This window comes from Pteropus medius, unplaced genomic scaffold (genome assembly GCF_902729225.1).
Source record: "Pteropus medius unplaced genomic scaffold, Ma_sr-lr_union100, whole genome shotgun sequence".
Classification (NCBI taxonomy): Eukaryota; Metazoa; Chordata; class Mammalia; order Chiroptera; family Pteropodidae; genus Pteropus; species Pteropus medius.
This window is the reverse complement of record NW_024356333.1, coordinates 754,150-772,721: the sequence shown is the minus strand read 5'-3', so window position 1 is coordinate 772,721 and position 18,572 is coordinate 754,150. Positions and strand designations below refer to the sequence as shown.

Genomic DNA, 18,572 nt, shown 5'->3' with positions numbered 1-18,572 from the left:
GACAAAGCAGCCCGAGCGCGATCCACAGAAACGCACCTGGGATTCTGAAGACATTCGCCAAAATAATGACGAACATGACGAAGAAGATAATGAAGAGCAGGAAACAAAATAATCTGGATGTCACTAAAAATTATGAAAGAGAATGTAAAGACAACACGTTTTTTTAAAAGGTAAAGTTAACTGACACTTGTCTAGACCTTCCCTAGGCCCAACTGGAGACTGACCGTGGCACTGTGTCCCAGAGGACAATGATTAATGCACAGCCACAAACAGAGACATCCTGGAACCAACCCAAAGAAGTGACAAAAATAAAGGTCCCAAAGCTTTTAAGCAGAAAAAAAAAGAGGTAAACTTTTTAAAAAGGTAAACTTTTAACGAGGTAAACTTTTTAAAAAGATTTTTTTTTCTGTGATAAGCAGGGAAAATTCTGGGAAAAAAATGTTCCAGAGTAATAATAAAAAAAAAGAAAGAAAAGAAAAAAAGTTGTAACACAAAACTATACCAAACCAAGTTCCTGTGGTAGTCTGAAAGCAAGTCTCTTTTGGAGAGGCAGGACTTCAAAAAATCTACAATTCTTTTTTTAGAGAAGTATAAACCAAGACCTCAAAAGACGGGGTGAAATGAAACTGGAAAAAGTCACAAGGTTTATAGTCCGGGTGAACATAACAAAGGCAAAGAGGAGAAAGGAAAATTTCTCACTTCTTCATTTTCAATGGGAAGTGAGAGAAGAAAAAAATTTATACTTTCAACATTTGCACCTTAATACGCAGTAAGATTCTGACTTGTAAATCACTGCAGGAACTAAAAGAAAGGACAAACGTTTGTCTTGAAACAGCCAAGCATTTCCATTGCAACCGTTAATCTCAACAGTTAACGCTACCAAAACTTTCTAAAGATGCATTTGAAATTAAGAAGAATCCAAAATTAAAAAAAGAAGTGAAAAGATCCCATTTAACTAGTAAACCAAAATCCCACATGGTCAGATTGTCTGGCAAAAAAAATAACCTGATGGGAAAAAAAGCATTACACAAGACAAAGACAGTTTTACGTCGACAAAAAGCACAATATATGTATCGACACTGGCCTGACCTATTTACTAAATAACAGTCACAAAAATCATAGTTCTGTTAAAAAAAATAAAAAGATACAAGGCAAAATATGAAAAATCATAGTAGTCAAATTTTGTCTGCATCTTTACCATTGTTGAATTAAGTCGTCAAAAAACGAGGATTTTATATAGCAAAATAAAATTAAAAACAAATACTAGACCTTAAAAAAAAAAATCACTATTTCAAGTATGAGAACATTTGCAAAAGGGAAAACTACACTGCTGAAATTGTCGGATTAAATACTTCAGCATAACACATGCTTAAGCACAACCTAAAAAAAGGAGTTATTCGGTCAAAGATACACAGATAAAAAGACAACAAACTGGGGGCAGCCAAAACAATGACGAAAAGTAAATTTACAATCTTAAAAATGTCCTTTTTTCCTCAGAAAAGCAAGAAAAGGCACTGAGAACTCAACCTCCCGGTGTGGAGGAGGGAGAGGGGAGCGGGCCGCGCGGCGGAGCGGGGCGCAGGGGGCGCAGACGGAGCGGGGTGCAGAGGGCGGAGAGGGGGCGCTGAAGGACGCGGGGGAGAGTGCGGGGGGGGGGTGCGCCCCACAGCGGCGAGGAGCCGCGAGGCCAGCACCGCTCAGCACCGCCCAGCACCGCCCGTGTTGAACCTGGACATGGGCGGGTGGGGGCGAAGCCCCGCCCCCGAGGCCCCGCCCCCGCCGGGCCCGTGTTCGCAACGTGCCCAGTGCCCGAGCACATCGCACCTGGCGGGGCGCCGCGCAGGTGCTCGGCTCTCTTCCCTCTTCTTCCCTCTTCCTCCCTCCTTCCTCCCTCCTTCCTCCCCCGGCCCGCTCGCCCCCTGCCCAGGAACCTCAGGAGGACAAACGGCCCCACGCCCGGCCGGTCCGGGACGCAGCCCGTGTGCGGGGACCCCCTCCGCCGCCCACGTCACCCCAGCCCTCCCGAAGGCTGCGCCGCTGGCGGGGGAGAAACCGAGACAGGACGAAGGCAGACCGGGGCCAGCAAGGGCCAGGCCGGAGCTGGGCGCGCTCCTGCGCCACCGGGACCGGCCCGTGGGGAGCGCGGGGCGCACAGACGAGCTCCAGGGGGGCTGTGTTTTCTGAGAACTTGTTATTTCTCGAGGAAATGCAAACCTAAAATTATGAACATAAGTGGGCCTGCAAGGGTACCGCAATGCAGACTTTAACACCCGCGCTTACTTAGCCCGAGTCCTGTGGAGGACGCAGGAAAGACCAGGACTCGCTGTGGTTAAATCACGAGACCTCTGGCGGGCACGCGCCTGTGCGCCCCCGCCCCCTGCGGCAGCGCCCCAGGGCGAGCAGATGATGTCCGCACGCAGCACCTGACGGCCAGCGGCAAACTTCAGCAATAACTGCTTTGGTACCCATTTATTTCAGACCTGCGGAGACAGCTTTCCAGAGTTGCTGAGTGACAACTTCACTGCGTCTACTGTTCAGGGACTGCTTGCTGGCGTTTTGAGGTCTGATTACTCTGAACTAGTAAACATGGTCATGGCGTTATCAATACTACTTTTAGACAAATACTTACACAAAGGTAGTCTCTGTATGGGCATTAAAGCCAAAGGAAAGGCTAACGCACCGAGCTGGCCTGAGAAAGTATCTATTACTCAGTCTTGGCAATTTAGTTTCAAGGCAAAATTATCTGTTAGATTAAATTAATATTTACTTTATAAATTCTAGTTTTACTTTTTAAAGTCAGTGTGATCACTAAGTACAATATTAACAGGGAGGTACGGTAATGTACCAGCTAAAACGACATCGTAAGATAGGAAACCCGAGTTTCAGTGCCTGTTCTGCTTCTCCAAATCAGTGACCTGGACAAGGTCCCGCACTAGGCCCTCAGTGGCTCCTAATCCAGAACGGACTGGTTTACCCGGATTTCAAAGGAAGCAACTGCAAGCACGTGAGCTACAAAGCGTGACTGATGCGGCTTAGGGAGCACCCAAAGCGAGGTCACAGTAAATGCGTTTTGTTACTGTCTTCTCAACAGAAAAAGTTTTAGTCAGGTGAGAATTACAGGTAAACGAATTATTCTTACCTTTGCTTTCACTTTAAGAATTTAAACATTTTGTGCCTCTATGCACAAATACGTCTAAAAGTTGTTTGCCTGGTACTACACTAACTCTGCCCAGAGGGAGCGCTGTCCGCCAACAGACAAGGTTCGGCGATGCAGAGGAAGAACCTCAGGAAATGTAGAGAGACCAGCACGAACACCTCAGGGTCATAGAGATGCAAATCCCAAAACATATGGGAAAAGGGAGAATCTCTGGCTAAAAGAATATCCAGAAAAAATTTTAAAATAACTGCAAATACATCTTGAAAGTGTCCCACCAAGCAGGAAGACGGGTCACGCTGACTGCAAGTGATCTGACGATGTGGTGACTATAATCCACAACGACATGTACCCCGTAATATCAGACATATTGATATCTTAAGCAATGACAAACGGGGAAAATGTCTAGATTCTGTCTAGCTCTCAAAGCCAAGAGAAACTTTAAACAGTATCTAAAAAAATAAATCTCTAAGTCGATCATCCCGTGCTAAAACTACCACAGCCAAGGTACTATATATATCCACACATACGCATATCTACATATATATATACATGATTCCCGATATTTAATACAAGTGTATATGTAAATACAGAAATATACGTACAGATAAAAATCACTGTACAATAACCTAAAAGCCAACTTATCCAAATGTAATGCATTTTATCTCCGGATTTTAAATTAATGGATTTAAAAAAATGTATCTCTGTTTTCGTATCCACATACGGGGAGACTACCTATTTCGGATTTTCTGGGAAGATTAAAGATTAATTATTCAAAAACCATTTGTAAGCCATGAAGCACCATCCATGTTAGGTAACAGATTCATAGGAGCATTTTTTATAACAGCCTGGGATTGTGAACAACCCAAATGTTCAACAAGGGATTCAATAAGCAAACTGTGGCTCCTCCTCTACGCAGCAACAGTACGGGTGCACCTCGAAATAACCGAGTTTAAGAGACAGACCCGAAAAAAGAAAAAAAAAATGTATACACTATATGACGTCATTCATAAAAAATTCTGGAAAATGCAAACTCATCTATGGTGAGAGAAAGCGGATGCCTGCCTGGAGGACAGGAAGGGTGGGTGGGCGAACAGCTGGGGGGCTCGCAGGGTGCCCAGGGACCTTCGGGGATGGCGAGTATGCTCATAGCCTTGAACGTGGTGATGGCTTCATGAATATGTACACATGGGTCCAATAAATTATAAACTTTATAGATATGTACAGTTTATAGTATACCAATTAAACGTCAGTAAAGCTGTTTTTTTTTTTTAAGTTGATGGCAATGTATAGATTTGAATAGGTATCCGATTTGTCTGCTCTACAGAAATAACATACAGATGCTGATATTTTTCTTAAAAAAATAAACAACTTACTTTGCATTTCCAGCCATTGGTTGGTACTGATTTCATAACTGGTTGAAGACAAAAAGTATGATACCCTTTGTCACACGTATCACACACTAGCATCTTGCTATCTTCTCCCGATTGTCTAAAAAATAAGATAGCATTAATGATGCCTGATCTTTAAACTTATGTTTGTAACATAAGTAATCATCTAAAGAGTCAATCCTGGGAACTGCCTGGTTCATAAACACCTCAGTGTCTGTTCTGTCTATGCACAGATAATGACGAAGGTAACCCCCTAGAGGATGGAGAGACATCTTCCCAAGGTCCCTAAGGGATTTTCCTTACTGAATGCTCACCAACGGGGATCCCACTTTAGTCAATTTGGGATTCCTGCAAAGAAGGAAGGGTTAAGGCCAGATGACTGACGCTGATCTTTACTTTTTAAGCACCCCAAACTCATCCTTTCTTGGGGAAGGAGCTATAACTGATGAAGCTGTGTGGAAAGGCACAGATCTTGGGACAGGGAACTGCGAAGACATTGTCATCTAATAAAAAGGGTCAAACCTGGCATCAGACCTGTATTTGTACTCAGACTGATTTTCTAGCTGTGACTCCTAAATAACTTCCACTTGAGTTCTCTTAGTTTCAGATATAAAATGTGAATAATAATCAAAGATTACTGTAAGAATTAAATATGATTCTGGCTGAAGAGCTTAGAATATTCATTAAGCAGTAAGTGCTAAATCAATAGGTATTAGAATAATCGTCTCATCAATATCAAGAACTGTACTCAAAAAAAAAATCTCTGCCTTGATTCTTGGCTGTTAATCACTCTCAGATACTAAGAGTTTAATTCAAGAGGAGGAAAAAAGAAAATCTGGGGAACGCAAGAGCTGAGGAGCCGCTGAGTGAAACCTAGGGTGAACAGGGGTGAAAAGGGAGAGGTGTTAGTTGGCCTCCGGTTATTTCTTATTCTGCTTAACAAATTCTACATATAAAATTGCATATTTTATCTCTTTACATGGGAAGATCTTGGAGGAAAAGCACTCTTTCCTCAACTTCTCTTATTCCCTCCCAAGAAACTAGGCACAGATACAAGGTACCAAATAAACGCTGACCAATAGTTTAATTTTTACCAAAATATAAAAGCACATGGTCCTACTTATTCTACACAATTCTGAGCTACTGATGCTTGCTGTTTTCAAATTAAATCAGGAATAAAATACAGATTAGGGCAGCGGTGGCATCATTTCTCCTGGTGACAAAGGTCCTCAGCGTGTAAATAATTTAACTGCTGTAGATGCAGGTAACATACCCAAATTATCATGCTGATTAGTAGCATGAGGGAAAAAAAAAAAATCACAAAGAGTGGAGAAATAACCCAAGATTGGGCTACGACAAACAGCTGATCCCATACAGATGTTTAAATGCCGTCTAATATGTTCCTTCAGCACTGTGGTGCTGGGACCTACTGAGCATGTGTCAGACAGACACAGATTTCTTTAAATCATCTTAGTGTAAATCGTTCTTCCTGGAATGAAAGATGTTTCACTCTAATAACTACCTTCTGGAGTTAGTAGAGGTTTATTTTCCTATTAAACCTCCACCTCAGTCTCCCTGGGAAAAAGCTCCTTTATTTTTTCTGATGCTTATTTTATTTTAAATTGTTAATATCATTCATTTAAAAACTGTTGGCAAATTTAAGTCAGCTTTTTAGGCAACCAGAGGAATTTAAATGGTTAAAATTAGCTTTTTAAGACTTGGTTCAAAGTGCTGTACATGTGAACACATGCCTAGCTTTTATTCTCTAAGCCGATGCGAAGGCATCTGGCCGCAGCACGAACCACCTTCACCGCGTCACACGAGCCTGTTGCACCTAACAACAGGGCCTCTCCCAGACTCAACACACACCTTCGAGTTGAAATTAGAACTTACTTGCAGTTCTGGCACACTTTGCACTCAGGACATTGCCAACCTGCACGTTTTAATGGAGTGACTGCTACGTCCAGGCACATTCCATGATAGTGCTGGCCACAAGTGGTACAAAAGAACTGATCTAAGAGGTCTCCCGGGCTGTCGCACACTGCACAGTTTGCATCTTCCTTTGCTATAATTAACAGTGAAACAATGAGATTGTTGTATAAGAGTTTAATATTTTTCTGACTTTACAGTTTAAAAAGCACTGGAAGGGAATTGGCACGGTAAATCTTTCAGACACTTGAAGTTATCCACATTGAAGCGATCGTCAATCAGAACAAGGTCTCGAGAACAACACCGATATAGTTCATCTAAATTTAATCACATTAAATTTAATCAGAGCTTGGCGATTATTTGTGCCTACATCTACTTGAGACCATAGGCAGTTCTTACTGAATTTCATGATCCTGGGTGCCTAGTTAATGCTCGATGTTACGTTTGCTGAAAAATCCAACAGGAAAATATCAACTGAGAAATGCTTTGCAGGGTAAAAAGAAACATTTTATGTGGATGTTAAATATGTTTTAAAATTAACAAAATCAGATAAGAGACAAAATTAAGAAATGTTAATATCAATTAGATTAAGATGCTGCTTAAGTATAAACAGACTAATTTTTATTCAAATCAAATAAGGTTTCTTTTTAGTACTGGAAAATATCATATGAGGGAGAACGCTAAAGACGGAAGCTACATATTCACACACAGATACGATACATCACACATTAACTCTACATTCATCTATATTATTGGCTGTAAAAATGCATTAAGATCTATACAATTACAGACATCACCTAGACCCTAAATGTGGATCAAAAGAAATGGCACTTTTTGACAGTTCTTTTACCACTGAAACAAGACATAATTGTAAGAATACATCTACCTTGCCTTGCCAAGTACACAGTTACACTTACGGATATTACAAAATAAAAACAATAATGTATTCTAAAATCACCCCAATCTGATAATATACATAAATGTGCATATATCTGACACTTAGGGTCCCAACTAAATGGTTTCACTAGCTGATCATCCTAGGACTGCTTTAAATTGCATAGGCGAATGTTCGTTTTCCCGAAGGTTTGGTCAGTCCTCCCTGGCTATGAGCCCTTTCTACCTTCTCTCCTCCCCAGTCGAGCGTCTTGAAACAGCGTGATCGTCTCCTCTTCCTTACATCAGGAGTCAGCACGCTGGTTTTCTGGCCACCGAGGTCTCTGGTATACAGGCTTCCCGTTTTAATTTTAGTCTTTTTAGAATGGGAGAAACCACTCACAGCTTGAGGGCAGTACACAGACAGACCCTAGGGTGGACCTGGCCTGCAAGCTGGACCCCCCCCCCAAACCCCCGTTTCACACCCGCCATTCACCTTGAAGCGACTTTAAAGAGGCTGCAATGAGCCGTGAACGCCGGCCAGGACTTCTGAGATCTTACCTTGATCTTACTTTGCCTGCACTTCGCGGCGTTCACACTACCGCCTACTCCCATGTTGGAGCCCCCCTCGCCTGGTTTCTACGATGCGCTTTCCCTGTTTTCTCCAGCCTCCTCCACCTCCGTCTCATGCTCCTGTGTTGCTTCCGCCCCTCTGCACTCCCCTAACTGTGGGAGTCTACGGATTTCTCCCCGTTCCTTCTCGAATTTCCCAGGTTCTCCGTGACCACCACCCACCACGATTCCTTCTAAACCCCGAAGTTATCTTCAAGTATTAGTGGACCTCACTAGCCAGAGGTTCTAAAAATACTCACTCGACACTTCTAAGATAAAACATTTTCTAAGCCTAAACCTCTCCCTTCTTCTGAACCAGATGGGTAAAGGCAGGAACTTCAGTGTCGCTGCTGACCCTGGAACTCTGCCCCGGCCCAGCATGTCCACGCGGACACCAGCCCCCACCGAGCGAACTTCTCTGCGTCCTCGTCCTTCTCCCTGGACAGCTGGGCCCTCACGCTCTGCCTTGGGAACTGCGGCGTCTTCTGAATGGAATCCTCGCTTGGGTTCTGATCGCCTCACTAAACCGCCGTCTACACCTCCAAAACGACTTTTCAAGACGGTGACTCGAACTCCTATGCCTGACTTGAGACTTCAGTGTGCACTCGCCTCCCTCTCTGAAATGCGGTCCAGCTAGCATGACCGCGGCTTCTACTATCACTGCTACTACCATAACTGCATATTATGATGGCTTCTGCTACTACAAGAACAAAAACTTTCAATACTTCCCCCTTTTCACCTAAAAGAAAAAAAAAAAAATCAAAACTTTCTAGTATGAGGCAAAAAACCCCCAAATCCTTCCCTCCTTTGCCAGCTGGATCTGAGCCTCCCGCTAGCTCCCGGTCACACGGAGCGGTGCAAGCTGTTCAGGGCTCGTGTGCCTATGTGCATTCTGCTCCGTCCGCGTGAACTCTGTCCCTGTGCTGTGCCTCAGCCCGTCCAACAGGCCTTCAAGCCTCTGCTCACACTCAGGCCCCCCGTGACCACACCCAAACGCCTCCTTAGTGGCTGACCGCTCCTTCCCCAGGTGCTTGGAATAAACGGTTATGCGATCAATCACAAGCCCGGAGGACAGGGCCCTGCCTTTGCCAGCTCTGCACCTCACTTGCCTCCCATAAATCAAGTCTCGCTAAATGTACTTTAAATTGACGTGCTTCTGAAATCACTTTTACATGAATCGAGAGGCATTTTAAATAAATTATTAATTTAAAAAAGGAAATGTCACAGACTGGCTCATTTTTGATAGAAATGACATAATAGGGTAAATTATTTTTCTCAATACAAAAAGAGTGCCAATATTTACTGACTCTAGTTATGTATATTTAAAAACTGATCTTTGATATTTGCATACCCTCAGAACTTATAAAAATTGGGGCCAATACTAGACTCTTGGTTATCAAATACTCAGTTCATCTTTCTACTCTAATTTGCCAGGAACGCTGTCTAAAATGCTTCTGTGAATCTCCAGAATGTGCTTCAAATTCTATGGTAGCTGTGAGCCCATGTGGCTCGTAAGCAAATGAAATGCAACTAATTCAAACTGAGATATGCTGTACATATACAACACACCCAGACACCAAAGACTTACTAGGAAAAAGATAATGTCAGATATCTTAAAACGTTTTTATTACATGTTAATATCAATATTTTATGTATACTGGGGTTTCTATCTATATTTAAAATTGATCTCAAAATTTTTTTCCCTACGGCCACGCCACCCTGAACAAGCCCAATCCCGTCTGATGTCGGAAGCTAAGCAGGGTCGGGCCTGGTTAGTACTTGGATGGGAGACCACCTAGGAAGACCAGGTGCTGTGGGCGTACAAAATTTTAAAAAATAAGCGATTGTAAGCTGACAAGGTCCTTGCAATCCATGAGGTCAACCAAGGGTTGCCTTGCCCCCCGACCAAAAAAAATTTTAACATGACTAGAAAATTAAAATTACTTACATTGTTCGCATCGTATTTCTACTGCACAGCACTATTTGCTATAGCAAAGCCCAATCTGCAACTAGATAACTGTCACTGTGTTACTGCTTCATTCTACGATAGTTCCAGCACTTCCCTAATGACGAGACTGGCATTTTGTTTGATTAATGTGGATCACTAATAACACATCAGGCACGCAAAAAAAAAAAAACCCATCCACATTTACTTTGCATGGTATAAAAATAATAACAAAAAAGTACTACATAAAGAAATGAAGTTGTTTCCAACTGCGTCCCCAGTCAGGGAACAGATAACATGCAGAAACGCGAGAGCAGCCTGTTGGAGGTCGTGCCCGAGAAGATGGCACCACTGGAGAGCTCAGGTGTTGTGTGGGATATAAGTGCACGTACATATACATACATAGGTGTCTGCAAACCACAGAGACTTGTTTGAAGCGATACCCGAACAACTAAGTGAGGTTTTTCTTTGAGTAGTTGGAAAAGCAAAAGAAACGGAGGGACAGACTAAAGCTACAGACAGTCTGAGGGGACAGGAGCAAAGTCCAGGCCAGACTGGCTCCAAAGGCCACGTTCTCTGCCAGTCGCCGGGATCGCTGCCGAGGGAGGGGCGCGGCAGGGGAGGAGCATCTGAGTGTGAGCGGAGGTGGAGAGCGCGGGCACAGGCCGCAACGAAGGGGCTAAACCACGAAGGGGCAGCGAGACAAGAGAGGGAGGAACGGAAGGGTCCGCGTGGCCCGAGGCCACTTCCTGAGGCCGTGATCAGAGAAGAGATGGAGGAAAAGACAAACACCGAGATCGACTTGGAAGGGCGCTTGTCACCGTCCTTTAAGTTGGTCAGGCTGGAAGGTGAGGCCGCGGCTTACGAGGTCTAGAGAAGCACCCGGGAATGGAAGCCGGGGCACAGACGAGGGCGACAGAGGTCGGCCGATGCCAGACAGCACCGGCCTGAGGAGGAATCAGCACATCACGGCACCCGCCACCGACGCCTGCGCTGCCGGCAGGTCACTGTGGGGGTGATCTGCCTACCGTGTGGAACTTCCAGCAAGAAAAAGCAAATCGTGGATGCTGTCCAGAGCGGCTGGCCCACGGACAGGCAGTTGGGCAAGGTCAACGGACGGACAGAGTTCAGGGTGACAGAAAAGCGGCAGGGCTTGGTGTCAAAAGATGCAAAGACAACCAAGAAAATGAGCTCAGAGTTGAAGGCTTAACTGAAGCGAACGCAGCTGCAGCTGGAGGAGGAAGGCAGGGCCTGGGGGAGGGGCCAGGGGCGCAGCGCCCTCGCGTTCAAACCCCACAGACTTCGCCTGCAGAGCGGACGGGAGCCCAGCGCCGTGCCCCGTGGGGCCTAGTCTGTGCACCCTGCGCGTCTCCACTCCCCGCCTGGCAGACATCCCGTCCCAGGCACCACGGCCGCCTGCCGTGTCGGGCTCATTCCTGAAGGCCTGTGTGGTAGCTGTTCCATCTGCCTGGAATGTTCTCTCCTCTGATCTGGCACGGCTGGCCCCTTGCATTTAGCTTCCTTCCTCTGACAGTCAAAACACTCCCGAGGAAGAGTATGTGGCTATGCCTCCCAGGTGGCTCTTGAGTGTACATGTTCCAGACAAGGTTAGTGTACACTGTATCATCGTGAAATAAGAAGGCACGACCAGCACTTATCTGTGACCAGCACCCTCCAGCCATGTTCTAATGGAAATGGCCTTGGCCTTGCTCATAGATACTCTTCGTAGGGACTTCTAACGGGGTCCGTATCTTTGTCATTTGTCAACGTCCATGAAAAGGCGTCACTCTGGCTCCTCACTCAGCTGTCACAACATAGTGTTCTACACAGCAGCACAGAGCATCCTACGCCAGGCACACGTGCAGCTTGAGCCTCAGACGAGAGCTACAATAACCACCTCTCTGTGAGGTGATTCATTTATCCAAGGTACAAGGCTGCATGATGTTCACTAATTAGTGTCATTTAGCTCTCAAAGAACACTGTCATTTAAGATACCCCCATTTTTAAGACATAAAAATTTATGTACTTTGGGCCATGAGACACAATCAGGACAGCTCGAAATACTTAGGAAGACTGTTGCATACTCTTGTATATTGTAATACATTCCGTCTGCAATATTCTCTATACCTTTGGATTGAGACAAATGGTCAGAAAGCTGTGTATTTAAACTGCATTGTTCAATATCCCCAAGAAACAGCACGTACTCGGTTGGGCTTTGGTTTGGTATTGCTGCCTTATTCTGATGTCCGTTATGCGGAGCTGCCTTGTGGGACGTACTTCTTATGCTTCAAAGCAGCTACTTTCAGACAATTTTTCACTGCAGCATATAGTGTGTGTGTGTGTGTGTGTAAATATACGTATGCGTGTGTATAATACATATACATATGTATTTCGTGTCAGTATCAAGTGAATTCTCGTCACACTGCTGTGGACCAGGTAACTAACTGCTCACATCTCCTCCTTCGTGTTGACTGCTGAGCAGCTCTGGTGGCAGACCTCTGGCTCAAGTTTAGGAGGTGTACATTTGGGCATCGGCCTCACCATTACCTTCCCGTTTATCCTACCCTCATTTTCCCATGGCCAAAGTTCCTTGCTTATTTTTAGTTTTATTTATGCCTACCATTCATGTATTTTCACAAGTCTCCATAAGTCTATTTTGGAACGAGGCACAGTATCAATAACTTCAGAGTATCTTTCAGCTCTATGTGGCCAGCACGAACCTTTCGCTACGTGCGTGATAAATCAAAGCAAATCACCTCACCTCAGTTCCTACACTTCATTACTTTACAAAACGATTTACGATCTCTAATGCCTGAGTGAGGCCGACGCCATCAGAACTGTCTGCAATAGTTCTGCCCTTAAGTGGTAAAATATCTAACACCAGAAACACAGTCATAGAAAGTCTGCACACTGTGTACTCAGGTCTAAAGCACAACTACGTACGAAAGGCTGAACAAATTCAGATCCTTACACACACACACACACACACACACAGTTTTAGTCGACTGGCAGAGTGTATTAAACCACCCAGAATATAATCAACTCTGATGACTGACATCACAGATTGTGCACTTAGTGAAGTAATTCACTGTACGAGGTCTTAAAACGATAACACCCACAATAGTGGCAGTGGATGAATTTTCTTGCTCTCCCAGATTTAACGGTGTGGGATCCAACACATTTTTAAAACTTTAAATCCCTTATTAGCCTAAATGCAATCTAACATTTCAGTATGCCTTACCTAAAATGTATGTCTGTATGGTCATTAAGGGCAACACGGTTATACACGTAGATACAAAATTTTAACTAAAGATGAAATTATGGTACTGAAAAAAGATGAAAAAATAATGATTATGAAATCTATCTGTACTTGAGATTACTTCAGTTTAAGCCTGAGGTTGCTATAGTTATGGTGCACAGAGCTGGGAAAAGATAGGAAGAAAGTCTTTATGAACATGACTAAGAAAAAGGTAAAAGCTGACAATTAGGTAAAAAAGACTGAATAAAGCATCACAGAGATTTCATAATGAGACTGGAAATTCAGTTGACTAGGGGGAAGATCCCAAAGCGATACATGCTCATTGGAAATTCATAGAGGAAAAGAAAAAGGTAGGGTCTCTGTGTTTAACAACAGAGACAGGAAAGAGTTATGATTTTCTGTATAACATAAAATTCAAACGTTTAAACATTTTCACTTAATTATCAAATAGTGCTCGGAAGAGAAAGGAAGAAAGCAGGGCTGAGGACGGCAGCTGAGGACGGCAGCCAACCGAGGCAGACGGACCGCGGGGCGGCGCCGAGGCACCTCCACGGTGACCTTCCGAGTGAGTGTGTGGGGGCCCTGTTAGCGTAGGTCCTGAAGTCACACCTAAGTCATCTTCTGATTCTGCACCTGGGTGGCTGTTTAGTAGAAAAGGCACTGCATACCATCTAACCTTTTAAATGGCTTACTTTATAGCACACGCTAAAATATTATACACTTCGTATTTCTACCTTTCTACAGTGGCTTAAAGTTTTTTAAGATAAGAATGGCATGCAAACTACATTTGACTTTTTCAGAAAATTACTCTTCGGATTTAACTTTAATGATACTGTTGATAACAGCGTCTCTCCCCCAAAGGACCTCGGCAAAGGTCCCTCGGATGATCACGACTATGTCGCGTCACCTTGTAATCCAAGCAGAGCCACGTTTCGGGAACGTACACATTTGTGACTGTAAGTGGGTGCACAGGTAAACGCGGGAAGTCGCGACTGCAGTGAACTTACATCTCTCAGGGGCTTGGTCAATGTGCTCCGGACACAGCAGGAAGAAGTGGCTGAGGTCCTGGAAGGTGCCGGCCCCGGCCGCACACGGGTAGTGGTACATCTGCGTGCACCTCTCGTCACAGCACCGCAGAGTGGCTCCCAGGTGCTTGCAAAACGCACAGCGCTGAAGGGAGCAAAGGGAGAGACGCTTCGTTAGGGAGCTGGGAAAGGGGACATTCAGTCGCGGGGCGAGGAAGGTGTGAAATGACGCTTTCGGAGATGACTCGTCAGAGGATGCCGTGCCCCTGGAATGAATTCCAAATAAAGGATCGGTTAAAGATGGTAAGACCTACGGTGGGCAGTTCGGTGTCCAGTACAGCATCGATTCGCCGTCTACTCAGGTCCCGTCGTGAGCATTCCACCTTTTCTACTGACTTTGGTGAAAGTGTGTAAATACGTTTTTTTTTTTAAATCAGTAATATGATTAAAAGAGCAGGTGTCTAGTTGAGGGTCATTTCAACAGTGATTAAATCGCATTAATAAACAAACAAAAATGAACACATGTGATTTATAAAACCTCTTGGTGTTTTTCACCCTGCCTAAAAATCAGTATGAGATCAAGTCCTCAATCATGACTAATAAGCTAACGAGGGGCAACAATATTCTTAAATGCAACAAATTTACACATTTCATGTAGCAAGTAGTGTTAAGTTTCCTAATAAATGCTAGGAACGTGAAGGTCTTATGAGTATCTCCTCTCTGCCCCCCCCCCCATTTCAACCTGCCTCTATTCTCCTGCAAGTGGTAATGGCTAAGAAACAAACAGAGAAATAAGCCCCACAACTGGCAGGGGAAGTCAAAGGCAATGATGTGTAAGAAGCTGGTGGGGATTACCCACAATGCTGCACAGACTTAACTCGGCTTTTCCTAAGAAGGATGCGCAAACTCTGGCTTACCCTTCCCAGCCCATTTTGGGAATCCCATTCTTTGTGGAGCCTTTGCTGGGGGCCTGCATCATACAGCGTAAAACCTTTCTCTAAGACGCCTGGCTGTCTGTCCTATACAGTCCTCTGCTGCAGCGTCTGCACCAACACGTGCGAACTGTCTCTTTTCAGCCTAGTCCAAGACCCTGGAGCAGAGGAAACTGCCACCTTGGCATCCGCAGCAGCGCGCGTGCTGCCTGATAAGCAGGCGTTGGCGTGTATGGGCACCAAACGGATGGCTCTCCAGGTAATCTCACTTGCACCTCATGTGACTTGCAACTTGCAACTCTGCCACTTGCGGCTCATGAAGAGCACAGCCAAAACGGCTAAAGGCAAATGGGGCAATCCTGCTCGGAAAACTGAGCCTCAAGTAACAGAGTTGCTAACAGTGCTATGCATACCTTCACAGGCTAATACACTGACTCCGTATTCTGCTAACTCATCAGAGAATACGATAATTCTAAGTTGTAATTAACGTCCACGTTTTATGTGTCAATCTACATAAGATATCACACGCCATCAAAGCCTTGCTCGTAACCTTCAGTCCACTGGAGACAGCCTGGTGCCTCTTGGCGTCCTCGACACACTTCGAGTGCGGCCCACAGATTTATGCAGCTTCTCAGTTATGCATAAATGCTCGTTATATTTGTGGCATTTAAACTTTATATAATGTCCACAAATCCACAGACTAGTAAACATGTCCGTTCTTTTTGTACTCAAGGGTGTTACTGCATTAAAAACAGAGAAGTAAATAAATAAAGCCATATTTCTCTTAAGGGATAGAGTGTAAAAACTAGCTTTTTCCAAACTGAATATATTTTTAGTTTAAAACCTCCTGAGGTATCCGGAAAGGGTCAGTGTATTTAGGACAACATGCACGATGTCTAGGCGAACCTGACTATTCCTGCATCATGACCAAAACGCTCACAGAGAAACATGTGTTCAACAGTCCAATCACTTGCCACAAATGGTTTTATTAGCTCATCGGCATCTAATGATTTGTGCTGAACTGTTAAAATCTAGAATCTTTGTTACTTTTATAGCATATGAGAAATTACACAGAAGCCTCTTGCATTAAAAATGGTTCTGGCAAATAAAATATAATAACTTTTAAGTGAATAAGGAAACAAAATAATTTAAATTGATCCTTTTCCCAGTGTCTATATCATTTTAGAAACATCGACATGTTCTCTTAATCACATTTGCAATGGAAACTATTTTCTGACATTAGCTAAACTACTATAAGAAATCTGGAATGTATTCAACATACTAATTTACAATAACATATAAAGATATCAGGGAATAGAGAAAGAGAAATAAAATATTAACTGCACTTAATTAAATGCTTCAAACCCATCTGTTATAATTACATAGCAACTGAAAGACATTTGGCATTGAAAGAAAATGTATACTTTACATATAGCCTGGAATACATTATTTTGAACCAAATAAAAAGCATTTGTAAAATTATAGAAAATATCAGAGTCAAATTCCACAGGGTACTTCTTTAATGTCAACACTCTCATAAACCATATATTAGAAATTAAACAAATTATAAACTAAGGAACAATTACAAAGCTAATTAACTTTGAAGAGAGGAAAAGTAAGGTAACTAGCTCTTAAACGGTTTACCACCTGAACAATTTATTTGAATCATTATTCAAAATTCCTAAATAGCATTTTTCCCCTACCTTTTTAATCATTAAAAAAAAAAAAAAAAGGAAAGGAGAGGGAGAGAAAAGTGTTATAGTACATTTCGACATTAGTCCAAGAACGCAGCCGAGCACGCATGCGGCCAAACGCGAGTAGAGTCTGAGAAACTTCCAGAACTCCCATCTCACTAGACTGAAAACAGGAAGCAGCTCTCAAAACAAACCTGTAATACAGAACGGGGTCGACAAAATTTCTGGTTAAGGTTAAAGATGAGCTACGAGCTGTAAAACAGTAACAAGCCCGAGGACAATCCGAGGCTTGTCCATTCATTAGGGATTTATTCTGTATCAACCACAGCAACGGGCTCCGTGCTCGAAGAGACGCAAGTATCAGGGCGCAGCGTGCGGTGCCCCTTCCCGCGCCCCAAGGCCATGACGGTGTCCCCGCAGGAACACCGAAGGGAAGGAAAGCAAAGGCCTGCCAGACGCAGGACCGCTCCGAGGCCGACGCAGAGAGGGAGCATCGCCCGCAGATCTCCCCATCACCCACACAGGCCGGGGTACACTCTGTGAAATCAGGTCTCCTACAGCGATGTGATCAACTGTGACAAGGACCTCGAAGCACCGCGAGGAGAACCAAGCCCCCAAATTCACTGCATCGCTGCCTTTGGTGAGGCGCAAGGACCGTACAACGCGTACTTTTAAGGACAGTTAGGAGGGGCGCCAGTCCTTCTGTAGGGTGGTGGTGGTTCCCTGTGCCTCTTCTTTCGTTGGGACACATGGGTAACAACAAAGTGGTCTGTGGATCAACACTGTAGAAACTACAAACATAGGTTTGAATTAAACACTCAAAAAATCTTATTAGGTTTTCCACACCCAACTGTTTTTAACCGTGACCAAACTTTTCTCCTTATTAGTCATCTGGAATTCTCCCAGAATGCAGTAATAAAGAATAAAGCTAAAGGTAAAATGACACAGGAAATTGATCCAGAAGGACCAACATCTGCTTAATAAGAGAACCAGAATAAGAGGGGAAGAAAGGATTATAATCAGGGAAATTATTCTAGAAGAAAATTCATGAAAATGTCTGACGACAGGAGCTAACGTTAGGCATAGAAGCTGAAAGACAGTCCCATCTGTTCCACTGACCTCTGTTCACGAGAAAGCCCCACCCACCCAATCTCTGCTACACCGCCTCCCTGAACAAAAAATGCCAGCGTCACATTAACATGTGTCACACCTAGAAACACTGGCCAAGTTTTAAGAAAACAAGGATCAAGGAAAAGTTCGGGGAGCCTCACAAAAAGGAAACTAGGCCATTTCCAACGAAAGAAGAATCAGGCATCACTTATCAGCGATCGACGCCGACTGCAAAAACGAAAAAGAGTAATATCCTCCAAGACGCACAAAACAAAATTTGAAACAAAAATGTTACTACTTGCTAAGTTAATATTCAAGTCCACGAACAATAAATGTAAATAGGTTAAATTCCCTATTCAAAACCAGCAGCTTTCAAAATGTGCAAAGAACACTTTATGTAAGTGCTTAAACACACAAACTCTGTATTACACACAAACTCTGTATTACATACATATATGTGTGTGCACGTGTGCATGAGGCACAGTGACACAGGAAATTCAAAAATAAAGATCTGGGGGGAAGCACATTTTGACTATTACGTTACGAAATTGTTGTTTGTTTAAATCTCCCGTTTAGCAGCTCTTATCTGAAACTGTGCTTTGGGGATAAAAAAATGCAAGGCGTGGCACCACTCTGTGACCCCCCGAG

At 43.8% G+C, this 18,572-nt stretch overlaps 1 protein-coding gene and 1 pseudogene across 1 annotated transcript in view; one reads left to right on the top strand and one right to left on the bottom strand.

Annotated features, from left to right (window-relative positions):
* Nucleotides 1-18,572, bottom strand: part of KMT2C (lysine methyltransferase 2C) — a 208,530-nt gene that overhangs the window by 102,150 nt on the left and 87,808 nt on the right. Inside the window, exons 7-9 of the mRNA XM_039861293.1 lie at nt 14,171-14,333; nt 6,439-6,610; nt 4,531-4,645 (exon numbers count right to left, since the gene is read on the bottom strand). Of these exons, the coding sequence (XP_039717227.1) occupies nt 4,531-4,645; nt 6,439-6,610; nt 14,171-14,333 (450 nt within the window). The remainder of the gene's footprint in view (nt 1-4,530; nt 4,646-6,438; nt 6,611-14,170; nt 14,334-18,572) is intronic.
* On the top strand, nt 9,661-9,779 carry LOC120601565 (uncharacterized; annotated as a pseudogene).